Below are 12,703 nucleotides of genomic sequence, written 5' to 3'. Positions count from 1 at the left end.
GGGTCCGGCCGGCCTGGGGGGCTCGTTAAGCAGACAATTAGCGTGGTCGGAGGGCGCAGCGCCCGCGGCCCCGCCGGGGTCAGATGTGCGGGGCTGGCCGGCGAGGCAGCGCGTCCCCGCGCCAGCTTCCTCCGCTACAGAATGTACCGAGGGCTGCGGCGGCCCCAGCCAGGGACACGATGTGCTCCCCGCTCCCGGCCCTGTTTTTCCTGGCCGGCCTCCTGCTCCGCTGCCGGCAGCATGGCCAAGCGCTGGGGCTCAATGCAGCCTTTGTTCGCTCCGCCGTCGCCTCCTTTCACACCTCCGGCCCCCCGCCGCCTGCCCCCCGCGACCCTCCCCGGCCGCTCCGTCCCTGTTCCGAGCCTCGGGGCCGAGGTGCTGCCGCCAGGGACGCTCGGCACCTCCGAAACCGCGGGCAGCACCACGCCGTGCCGGAGCCCAGCGGCTGCGGCCCCCAGCAGGCCCCTGCTCCTGCCCACGGCTTCATCCTGCTCCGGGCCCCCTGGGTCTACCCAAAAGTCGCCCGCCCACAGTGGGGCCCGGCAGGAGGCCGGGTGCCCCCCGCGAGCCCCCAGACCCGCGGAGGTGCGATGTGATGCAAGCTCATGCGGCTCCATGCCCTCTGCACACTTCCTAAAGTCAAACCAAAGCGTGGCCCCAAACCACCACATCCCTCCTCGCCCCACAGGAGCTGCCTCCTCTCTGCCCTTCGCCACTTTTCTCTTTTTTATTCTTTTTTTTTTTTTTTTTTTTCAAATGGGCCAAATTTGACCCCAATTTGCTTTTCCTACTCGAAAAAGGCTCCCCACCAGCAAAGGGTCCCCAGCTGGCTCAAAACCCAGCTCCACACCCATCATCCCCGCGTCTGCCAGCTGCGCACCATGAGGCCGGTCACAAACCCCCAGGATCAAGCCCAAACCCGGGGGGTGCAGAGCTGGTGACGAGGAGGACCCCCAGCCCCGGGAGCCCCCCGGTGCCCGCCGCCGCAGGAGGTGCAAGGACACGCTCAGCTCGCATCACACCAAAACCTCCGTGGGGCTGGCACCGAGCATCCTGGCCGAGCCTCGCAGTGGGGCAGACAGCCTGGAGGCACCCCTGCTGCCCCCCGAAGCCCCTCTCTCCCCGTTTTGCTGCTGAGCCCCCCTGGCAGGGGGGGGCTTTCCTGCAGCCGTCTGGCAGCTAAGCCCCTGTCGCCACGGGGGCATTAGCAGCAGCGCTGCAGGGAGCTCCCCGGGGAGGAGTAAGTGGATCAAAGGGTTTTAGCAGCAGACGGCTCCCAGACAGATCTGGATTGTCTTCAAGGCGGCCACTTGCGGCTACAAATGCACTTTCTGCCTGCAGCTCCCGAGCCAAAAGTTTCACACCGGCTTTATGTCGTTTAACCCCTGGCGGCTCCCAGCCTCGCAGATGCTCGGTGCCAGGAGCCCCCCCCCCAGCCCCGCAGCCAAACCTCGGCCCCAGCCTCCCCCCGGGGCAGACCCGGCCCTGCAGGGGCGGCTCGGGGCGCTCAGAGCTTGTGCCAAGACCCCCAAAGGGCCCAGGCCTGTGCCGGTCACCGCGGGGACTGTCACCAGCAGAAGGGAGGGGAGGGGACAACCACGGGGACCTCTCCAGGACGGAGACAGCCTGGGGACATCGTCCCCACCTCACCGCCTTTCACAGCCCACCCCCCCCCGGCCCCAGCCGGCGCTTGCCAGGCGGCGTGGGGGGAGCTGGGGCAGGGAGAGGCTTTGTTGGGAGCGGCCGTGAATTATTCAGAGCGCACGACAATCACAGGAGCCCCCTGGTCCTGCTGGCTCGGGCAGGCAGGAGCAGGATTCGTGCCGTGGGGAGGGCAGGGGGCAGGGGGCAGCACCCGGGGCCCGAGGCCATCGCTGCCCCTCGCCTCCCCATGACGGCAGCAGCCCCCCACGCTCCCCAGCCCTGCACCCCACGTTGCGTGGTGCCACAGCCCAGGCTTCCCACGGCGTGACCCACACCGGTTGGTACAGGACCCCCATCGCCCCAAACCCCAAACCCAGACCCGCATCCCCCCACCCTGCACCCTGCACTGGGGGTGCCCAAACCCAGTCCCCCCTTCCTCTGAGAAGCCACAGGCAGCAGTGGGACCAGGGCCAGGCCACGTGCTGGGACACAGCCAGGACCGCGCTGCGCACCCTGGGGACCCCCACACGCCTCTGTCCTCAGCCCCCCACCGCTGCCATCCCCCCCGTGGCCCCACAGCCAGCACAGGGCCCTGGGCAGCAGCTGCCCCACGCAGCCGCTCCGTGATGGTGGGCTTGGGCTCCATCACACAGCGAAAACAAGAGTGGGGCAGCCACAAAAAAACGCGGGGATGGCGAGCAGAGCCCAGCGCCAGCATCCCCACGCTGCCTGGCCGAGAGCAGGGAGGACACCTGAGGACACGGCGCCTGCATCGGGGCTGCACAGGGCAGGGGACGCCCCTGCACGTGGGGTGACGGCAGCCTGGCCCCGTGGGGCTGTCCCCCCTCCAGGCAGCGCCGCAGGAGGGCTGGGGGCTGCCCCCGCCGCGGGTCAGGGAGGGCGCACGGCGGGGCTGGGTTCGCCCCGAGCAGCCTCGGCTCTGACGCACCCGTCTGGCATCTCCTCATTACACTGAGGGCTTCTGTTCTGCTGCCCGCGTTTGCCACAGCCGTGGAAAAACTCTTCTGCAGGCCTGGCAGCGCGCCGTGGGAGCACGGGGTGAGCGGGAGCGGCAGCAGCATCCCCACAGCATGCACCCCCCCACGGTCTGCAAACATGTCGCACCCACAGGGGCTGTGGGCAGGGTGTCGGGGACCCTGCCACACCCTGGGGTGGCACCGCGCTCCCAGGCCCCTGGGCATGGTCCGAGCCAGGAGTGATGGGGTGCAGGATCCAGCAGGCGGGGGGGACAGGAGCTGATGCACCCTGCAGTGACCCTGTGCAACCGCAGCGTCCCAGGCACGTCCCAAGGTCCCAACTGTCCCCTGCAGCACCCCCTGCACCGGGAAAACAGGGCTACGGGTGGGCAGGAGCATGAAGCAGATGGTGGGAGATGAGCTGCAGGTATGGGGTGTGCTGGGTAGGAGGGTGGTGGGCTGCGGGCACGGGGTGCCAGTGAGCACAGGTGGGTTTCTGGGCGTGTGGGTTTAGGGAATGGGGTGTGCAGGGGGGGTCAAGGTGCGGGTTGCACAGGGGGAGTGGTACAGGTTTGCAAGGGGCAATGGCTGGTTGTGGGGCTGGGCAGGTGGGGTGCAGAGCGTGGGGTGCAGGGTTCTGGGTGCTGCGTTTGGGGTGCAGGGTGCACAATGCAAGATGAAGGATGGGGCTGCACGATGCAAGACGAAGCACGCAGGGTGCTCCGAGCAGGGTTTGGGGTGCAGGCACTGGGACGCAGGATGAAGCATGCAGGGTGCACAGTCTGGGGCACAAACTCTGGGGCACGGGGTACCAGCGCCGCTTCACAGCCCTGAGGGCTCAGCTTCCCCGCCGCGCTGCTACAGCACCCGCTGCCCATCGGCACCGCGGCAAAAAGCATCGGACGGGGCTGCCGCCGCGCTTCTCCCATTTGTCTTAGAAGCCTGCAATCCAGCGGGCAGCCGGCCACCGCCGGCCCTGTGCCACCCCGTGCCCCTCGGAACCGTCCGAGCCCGCCTGCGCCGCCCGTGCCCGGCTCAACGCGGACGGGCCAGGCTCCGCCGTGAGCTGCGCGTGTCCACAGCCCCGCGTCCCACAAGAAACCGAACCGATGGGACCTGCAATTAATACCTGCAACACAATAGAGCTGATTACAATAATTGGCGTGGTAATTGTGTTACACCTAGGGAAGGGTGTAAGCAGAAAGCCCTACAGAAGAGACTCTTTGTCTTTGCTTTTTTTTTTGTTTTCTCTCCAGCTCGCAGGTAATAGCCAGGAATGGGCAAACCCTCTTTTAATGGACTCTTAATAATGCTGTAATTTCCCTTTGCAGGGAAAGTTTTCCAAACAGTCAAAGATTCAAAACAAAGCAATGATTGTTCCTATTAGCATTAAATTCTACTCTGGGAGAGAGAATAAATCAAGCAAGGGGATTCAATTCAAAACAGAACTATAAAAAATCCAATAATGATTTTTTAATATTAATAAGAAAAATATATTGTTATGCACCCTTAGCATTTAAACTTCTAATCCAATCAGCGCAAAGTGCAGAGATAAATCACGGCAGCGGAGGAGAAGGGAACAACCATCAAGCAGGCAGCAATAAAACGCTGTCTTACATCCCTGGGACAGACATAGGTTTGACAGACTCAGAAAAAAAAAAAAAAAAAAAAAAGAAAAAAGAAAAAAAAAAAAAAAAAAAAAAAAAAAAAAAAACACCCAAATTTATGAGCCTGTCGCTGCTCCAGCCTGTTAATTCCCTGCCTGCTTCTCTGCACGCGCCCTGCACCTGGGGCCGGAGCACGGTGCTGGCAGCCGGGGATGCGGCACCAAAAACACCCGGACCCGAGCACGGCCGGGCGGCCCCACACCGGGGGTGCTCGAGGCCTCGCCGGTGCAGCAGCAGATGCTGGATGCAGCTGATGGTCCCCGCACGGCCCCGATCTGCACACGAGGCCATGTGGAAGCGCACAGTCCCCCGTGGGGCTGGCCGTGCACTGAGCCAGGATGTGTCCTGTCCGGGTCACAGCCCAGGAGCAGCCCCAGTGCCATCCTGCTTGAACTTCTTCCCAGCAGCCTGCGACTCCCCGCCGACGCACTGAGCAATTCCCCCTGATTTATCGGCCCCGGCAGCCAGAGCACAGCCACGTGGGCCAGCACCGAGCCCTGGCGAGCGGCGGAACTCCGTGCAGCACGCGGGAAACGCCGCATTTTGGCATTCCCGGCCCAGCAGGTCCCAGCTCCCCCCGGGTCCCCTCAGACCGTGCTCTGCCAAAAACCCGAAAGCAGCCACGTCCCAGCGGCCGCGATCCCGGCCACGCGATGGCCGAGGACAAAAGGATCTCAGAGCCACGGGGAGCTCCAGGACAGCTCGCGAACTGCTGACGGCACGAAGCGGGGCGAGGAGAGAGCGAGGGCGTTTGGGGACAGACGGACAGACAGGCTGCTCCCGCTCAGGAGCACCCCCAGCTTCCATTCGCACCGGCTCCTCGTGGCTGAGCCCCTGGCAGGGGAGGCTGAAGGGGGGCGAAGTGCTAATTGCAGCTCTCGTCTCGCTGGTACCCCACGGGGGGGTTCTGCTCCGCTTTCCGATGCTCCGCTCAGGGGCTCGGGGAGCAGGTTCCAGCCTCGTCCCCACGCTCCCTGCCCTGCTGCCAGTGACAGCGCAGCCTCCCCGCACAGGAGCAGCCCCCTTAGTGCTTTGTGATACATTTTAAAGTGAAAAAATAATAAAAAAGAGCTGAATTAGAAATCCCAGTGCCTGTTTTTCGGGCTGCCCCACCACCAATGAGTTTCCAGCACCGCAGCACGCAGACCCCGCTGCGAACCAACTCGTGGCACCGGGCGCATCGGGCTCAGCGGCCGGCCCGACCCAACGGGGGGCTCGGAGGCTCAGCCTCCACCGCGAGGACACGCCACGAGCCCGGGGGGGGGCACAGATGGGGACAGTCACCGGCATCCCTGCACCACCCTGACTGCCTCGGGGTCCCCAGGGTGGCACTGCTGGGTGCTCCCCTGCACCCACATGCACCCAGGGCCGCAGCCGCCTCCGCTGATCGCAGGATGGGGACCAGGCTCCGGGGGACACGGCAGAGGCTGCCCTGGGGGGCACGGGGGGGCCTGGCCATGCTCCAGGAGGGGCCACGCTCTCCAGGAGCCCCCGGCCGGGAGGCAGCGGTGTGGCGTGGGCGAGCTGGGGGGGGACACGGTGGGGCTGAACTTTTGAACCAGCAGGCTGGAGATCAGTGCATTACCTTAACGCGAGTTAAAAATAACCGTCTCGTCTCCTGAAATGAGCCTGTCTGCAATTACAGCTTGGCATGTCTGCTCCGGAGCGTCCCCGGGCTGGCACCGCGCCAGGTGGCAGGCGGCTCTGAACAACCCTCGCCTTTCTTTTCCTTTCTTTCTTTCTTTTTTTTTTTTTTGGAGGTCTTCAGGGGGGGGGGGCCCGCCCCCGCTCTTTTCTTCCCAGCAAACCAAAGGTGGCTTCTCAGCTCCCAGCTCAGCTCCCCACGCCCATCGAGGCGCAGCCGTGACTTCAGAGAGCAGCCCGGCCTCCGCCACCCGACAGCGAGGCCCCGACCCCTCCCTGTCCCCTGGGGACACGGGGATGCTCCCAGCAACCCCAGGCCCCAGGGGGCCGGGCTCCAGGGGTGCCCTCCCGGTCCTTCCCCGCGCTGCCCTTGCACGCACGACGTGTGCCCGGCTGCAACGTGCGGGTGTGCACGCACATGGGAGCGCACGTGGCGAGCCCTGCACACGTGCACACGCGTGGCTGGGGGACAGCGGGGCTGCACGTGCACCACATGTGCACACACAGGGGTGCAAGCCGAGGCGTGCAAGCCGAGCCGCTGCGTGTGCTCAAGCACGTGCAGATGCAGCGGGCACCCCGCAGAGTCGCTCGCTGTGCCCTGGCCATGCTGGAGCCCGGGCAGGAAAACCAAGCACCCGTCCTGCATCGCCCCGTGTGTCCCCACTGCCAGCACCCCTGGGACACCTCCTCTGTCCAACAGCCCCGGGAGTTGCTGCGTCCCTCGCACGGTGGGAACAAAGCGCTGGAGGTGGCGGCAACTCTGGAAAAAGCCCCCCCGGAGACCCCACTGCTCAGCCCCACTGTGGCAGTCCCGAGGGCCCAGACACCCCCAGCCAGGCCACAGCAGGGGGCAGCTCAGGACACCCCAGGGCTGGGCAGGGAAGGGACCAGCCCGCTCCGGGGGTCCCCACCCGGCACCCACGCTGCCGCCGTGCCCCCTCCCAGCGCCGGCCGCCTCCGCCCCCCCGGCGGGTGAAAGCAATCTTTGTGCCGTGCTTTCAGTTCTCCTTGCTGGCGGGCGGCCAAGGCAGCACATAATAATGAACAGATGCTGTCCAAAATGAGCTTCAGCAGCAGACAGGCAAGCCTCTCCGAGTGTCCTTCCGTAACCCAAAGTGCCTTTCACCTCGGCACTAATCAGGCACCTTCAGCAGGAGAGCGGAGCCAGCGCGCAGCGTCTGGCTAATTAAAAGTCGTGCGGGCGGGGAGACCCCGGCAGAGCCGTGCCTGGCTCCCGAGCATCCCCGCGGCCACATGTGAGCCGAGGGAGGCAGCGGGGCTGGGAGCTGACAGTGGGGATGCAGGGGTCGGCGTGGGGCTGGGGGTGCCCCCATGCGTGGCAATAGGCGCAGCACAGAGCCCTCCAGCCAAAAACCGCACCGAGGGATTGGGGCCAGCGCACGAGTCCTGCCCCTGCCTCCGCGCACTGCAGGGAAGAGGCTGCCATGGAAATCCCCTGGGTTTTTAGCAAAGCGTCCAAAGCAAAGCTCCTGCTGGCAGCACCCTGCCCAGGCCCTCCCAGGGCCGAGGAGCTCCCGCGGCTCCAGCCCGCTCCGCTGGGGCACGGCGTCCGCACAAAATATTTACGAGGCCTTTTAAGTACAAAAGCCAGGCACAAGGAAATTCATTTCCCAGCCCAGGAATCTGGCACTCACGTCACGGCACCGGGCTGCGGACAGCGAGCGGGCGGGAGGGACGCACGCACGGACACGCACGCGGGGACGGACGGACGGACAGACAGCGGGCGCCGGGCTGCAAGCGCTCGTCTGCTCCGCAGGATCTTAACTGTAGTTTATATTCCAGCGGTTATTAAAAATAAGGTGGGGGGGGAGAAGCTAAGAGCGGAGCAAGCTGTTCATTTGGAGCCTTTCCCTTGGGTTTAATAAAGCCCCACTCACTGCTGTAGTATCATTTTTATGCTATCATAAAGCCGGACCATTTAGCAGGTTTGTGTTACTTCAGCAGTTAGCGCTGCATGAGAAGCGATTCCAGAAGAGAGGGGAAAAAATTAAAAAAAAAAAAATTAAGAAAGGGAAGGAAGATGAAAATCTCCAGAAAGAGATAGAAAAGCAAGGTGGGAAGGAAGAGCAGATCCTGGGGGATCCCTCGTGGCCATGCCCCCCGCACACACCGTGGTGCACAGGGGCACATCACTGTGGCACGGGGCTGAGCGAGACGCCGAACTGGGGACAGGGACAGGCGAGGAGCCCCCGCTGCATCCCTGAGATGCCCAAAGGGTCTGGGGTCCTCCATGTGTCGGGGGGAGCCTGTCCCCGTCCCCCCTAAAAGGGAGCTATGGGCACTATGGAGAGGAAGGGACCAGGAGCTGATCCCATAGCACTGGGCCCCTGGGCCATCCTCGCACCCAAACCCCCTTTCCACTCCTTTTTCTCCCCATTTCATTCCCTCTGCACTCCATGATGGGGATGGCGGCACTGGGGGTCTCTGCAGAGGCCCCATGCTCCCCCAGGCCACCAGGACCCCGTGTCCCCATGCCCCCGCCTGCCATCACGCTGCAGCCCCGGCGCCGTATGGGAGGAGGAGGTGGAGGGGAGGGCTGGGAAATTAAGGTTTGCAGCACTGTCAGAGCCGCATCAAACAGGCATCCACCAGCTGATTGCTTGATTGTTATATTTTGGATGTCAAACCGGAGCGAGCAGAACCTTTAAAATGCATCCGTGCCGCTGCCTTTTTGACGGAGGGTGTTGGTTTCCCATTAACAAGTGGAAAGCGTGAGCTGGAGCAGAAAACTTCAAGCGCTTTGGAATTGATAAAATAACAACTCCCTAATTAAGCAGAACTGTCAGTCACGGGCGCCTGCTGCCCTGCATCGGGAAGCAGCAGCAGCAGCTCCCGGCGCACGTGCCCGCGGCGCCAGCCCGGCCGCTGCGGCACTCGGAGCCCTGGGATCCTCCACGGGGCCGGAGCACCCCTGCCCCATAGGGTCCCGGTCCCGCTGCTGAGCACGGCCAAGCGTTTCGGTGCTGTGCCTCGGATTACCTCGCTGTAAAACCCCGAAACACCCCTGCGCTGGCATCCTTCCCCTCCGAGGTACGGATCCAGCCTGGGAGAGCGCGGCCCTGATGGACACAGCAGACACCTCTGCCGGGTGTGATCGCAGCGTCCCCATGGCCGGCTGGATGCGAGGTGGAGTCCTGGTGGCAGAGCCCACCCCAAGACCCCGCAGGGAAGCCAAGCCCTCAGCCTGGCTCTCCGACCTCCGCGATCTGCTCTCCCCAGCATGGGGAGGCTGCGAAGGAGCTAATTAAAGAAGCAGCCCATTACCCGAGACCCCCCTCCGATGCCACTGTGCTCGGTAATGAAACGCTTTAAATCCGCGATGCTTCTCCCAGGCCTGGGGCAGGAGGGACGTGGCATCTCCAGGGGCTCTTTAATAAGCTTCGAGCAGCTCGTTACTACAAAATTGACTGCCCAGCGCTGCAGGTGCTCCCGCGGCTTCACCGAGCTGCCAGCCTGCCCTGGGCAGGGCACAGCCAGCAGGGACACGGATGCTTAACCCCCGGCACAACGGTGTCCAAGGCAGTGACAACCAAGTGGGGGGGTCCCCGCACACCGCTCCAGCGTCAGGACGAGGATGGCAGCACCGCAGAGTGACGGGGAGCAGCGGGGGGACAGCAGCAGAGGCACCGCAGAGCCGCTCTGGCTGGCGATGGGGCTCCCCAGGACGAGTTGCAAAGCGCCAGGTCCCCGTCCTGCAGAGCCGCCCCAGCACGCAGCTCCTCCCTCGGGCACATCACACACCGGGAGCACGGCTCGGGTCCCCACACCCCCGGCCCCAAGAACCAAACCACCACCATGACACCACCAGGGTTCTGCAGAGCAGGGCCACCCATTCAGCCCCCCCAGTGCACCCATGCAGCCCCTTCAGCAGACACAGCCCCCGCACTACAGCCGCGATGCCCCATGCAGGATGAGCGGTTTGGTTGGCACCAGACGTCGAACAGCCCAGCCACCATCCCTGCCCCATGGGACAAGGGACACCAGGAAGGGCGCAGGGGACAAGGGACAGAGCTGGGCGCCCGGCGTTGCTCCCACACGCTCCCTGCTGGAGGCTTCCCCGGGGGAGGCCGATGGCTGGGGTGCCGGCGGTGCTGGTGGGATGAGTGAGGGGACAGCCGGGTGACAGCTGGCAGGGGGTGAGGCCACACCGCAAGGTCCTGCCTGCAAAGCCCGTCCTTGCTCAGAGGCCAGAAGTCAGAGCTAGTGCCGGTGGGCACGGGACGGGCAGCCCCGGACAGGCAGCCCCCACCGCCTCGCTCACCCACACCAACGCACCCGCGCATCGCCACTGTCCCCTCGTGGCCCTGTCTGAGCCCCGGCACACCCAGAGAGGACACCGGTCACCCCTCTGTGGGTAGCTTGAGCCCCAGTGACAAGGGGCAGGGAGGGCTTTGCCAGTCTCTGCTCGACGGCACTTCCCACCTCCCGTGTGCCAGCACCGACCCCGAGAGGTACACGCGTCCCCGTCCCCATCCACGGCTCGGCACATGAACTTGTTGCCACACGCGGCCCCATCCCCTCATCCTGCTCCCTGGGCCGCCCTTTGGGGACACCCAGGGGACCCCCACATGCTCCACTCCCCAGTGACCAGAGCTGCTGCCAGGAGCCCCCAGCACACCCAGCACTCCCAGCCACCAGCCCAGAGCCACAGCGAGCACCCCACCGTGCCCCCCGGGCCTGCTCCGTGCGTGTCCCCAACGCTGTCCCCAGCAGGTGGGAGCCCTGGGGACACCCAGCTCCTGTGGCACATGCCCGAGGCCGTGCAGGTCTCACCAGAGGCATAGGCTGGAGCAGACCCACGGGACCAGTGCCTGCTCCTGCCTCCTCCACAGCTCCCGACAGCGCAGGACGGGGACATCACTGCTCCAGGAAGGGGACGCGTCGGAAGGGGACATGGCTGCTCTGGGACCGCTGCCCCCGCACACCCAGTGGGAGCGCAGCCTCCACCTGCACCACCCGCTCCCACAGCCCGGCTGCAGGTGGCACAGACACACAGCATCCGGCCTCGCTGTCCCCAAAAGGGCCCTGTTTGCACCCAGAAGAGCCCCCGAGCGGCCGAGCCAGGCTGGGTCACCTGCAGGGGACGGGGACGCGCGGTGCCAGCGCGGGGTCAGCCCACCGGCGCGGCAGGGCAGCATTAGAGCCCCCGAGCCTCGTTACACACTAATCACACTGGAGGTGACAGGGCTTAGGGGAGGGCTTAAGAGAAACCGTCTCCTTTTTACTGACACCATCTGGACACAGGCGATCTCTCCCCCTGCCCAGCACGGAACCGGAGAGCGGCAGGGTTGCGGGGTGGGGGGTCAGGGCAGCCCCCCCAGCCTCCGGTGCCCTCGCCCGGCTCCGGTGCGGCACAGCCAGGGGAGGGAGGCTCGCACACGCCGACCGGAGCGGGGCCAGGGGACGCCAGCGTGGAGCCGTGGGGGCTGCGAGAGGCAGGGGACGCAGCCCCCGGGCAGCCACACGCGGGGTGCGCGGCGGCCTGGGGACACCTGCCCGGGGACACCAGGGGACCCCGCGTGCTGCACACCCCGGTGGGCTGGGAGCAGGCTGGGAGCCCCCAGCACTGCCGGCCACCTGCCCAGAGCCGTCCCCCGGAGCTCCCGGTGCAGGGGGGCGGTGGGCTCGCCCCGGTGCCGCCGTCCCCTCGGCGGGGAGGAGCGGGGCGCCCCGGCTCTGCCCCGCCACCGGCCCGAGCGCAGCCGGCGGAGCGGGGACGAGGCGCACGGAGCCGGGCCGCGCACCGCTCCCCTCCGCGCAACCCGACCGGCCGCGGGGCCACCGAGCACCGGCGGGGGCGCCCCGGGAGCGGGGCAAAGTTGGGGGGGCGCGGCGGGGTGGGGGCGCGGTACCTTCCATCCGGCGGAGCTGTTGCTGTCTCCTTTATCCTTAAAGTAGGGGACGTATCGCACCATCCAGTCGTAGATCTGCGAGAGGGTGAGGCGCTTCTCCGGGGAGCTCTCGATGGCTTTGGTGATGAGGTCGGCGTACGAGAGGTTCCCCCAGGCGTTCCTGCGGGACGTCTTGGCCTTGCGGAGCTGTCCAACGTCCGCACCGGGCGGCGGCGGGGCGGCGGCGGCTGCTGCTCTGCGCTCCGCCGGGGCCGCCGCCGCGTTCTCGGTGCCCTCGGCTCCGCCGGCCGCCAGCGCCGGGGGGGGCCCCGCCGCGCCCCCATCCTCATCCTCCGCCGCGAAGTCGGGGTGCGGGAGCGGCCAGGTGCAGGAGCGCGGCCGGCTCTGCGGCTCGAAATCCGGGTCGATCTCCACCTGATGCGCCTGGAGCTTTTCTTCCATGGTCCCCCCCCCCCCTCGGCGCTGCGCTCCCCACCCCCCCACCCCCCGCCCCACCAGCAGTTACGGTCGGTTTCCACCCAAAAATTTAAAAAATCTTTTTTAAAAAAATTAAAATTAAAGAAAAAAAAGGAGAGGAGCGCGGAAAGGGCTCCGGGGCGGGGGGAGACGGGGGCGGGGGCACCGGTCCGGGTGCGGGTGCGGGAAGGCACCGAGTCCGTGCGCGCTCTACCGGGCGGCAGCGACCGGCTCGGCGCTGGGGAACGGGCGGTTAACGGGGGCGGCGGGCCGGGGGGGGCGCCGCATATTCCTCGGGGGCCGCCAGCCCGGGGCCAGACGGGGCTTCAGCAGCCGCGGGGCGGCTCCGGAGCGGCGCTTCCCGGGGCGGCTGCGGGCGCTGCCGCGTCCATCGGGTCAGGCGGCGGCGGGCGGCGGCGGCGGCTCCGGTCACCCCCCCCCC

At 66.0% G+C, this 12,703-nt stretch overlaps 1 protein-coding gene across 1 annotated transcript in view; it reads right to left on the bottom strand.

Annotated features, from left to right (window-relative positions):
* Positions 1 to 12,703, bottom strand: part of FOXO6 (forkhead box O6) — a 30,575-nt gene that overhangs the window by 15,745 nt on the left and 2,127 nt on the right. The window contains exon 2 of the mRNA XM_035345694.1: positions 11,806 to 12,260. Within this exon, the coding sequence (XP_035201585.1) occupies positions 11,806 to 12,246 (441 nt within the window). The 5' untranslated portion in view covers positions 12,247 to 12,260. The remainder of the gene's footprint in view (positions 1 to 11,805; positions 12,261 to 12,703) is intronic.

The sequence above is a fragment of the Oxyura jamaicensis genome, chromosome 23, assembly GCF_011077185.1.
Source record: "Oxyura jamaicensis isolate SHBP4307 breed ruddy duck chromosome 23, BPBGC_Ojam_1.0, whole genome shotgun sequence".
Lineage (NCBI taxonomy): Eukaryota > Metazoa > Chordata > Aves > Anseriformes > Anatidae > Oxyura > Oxyura jamaicensis.
This window is presented reverse-complemented; position numbering and strand designations above follow the sequence as displayed.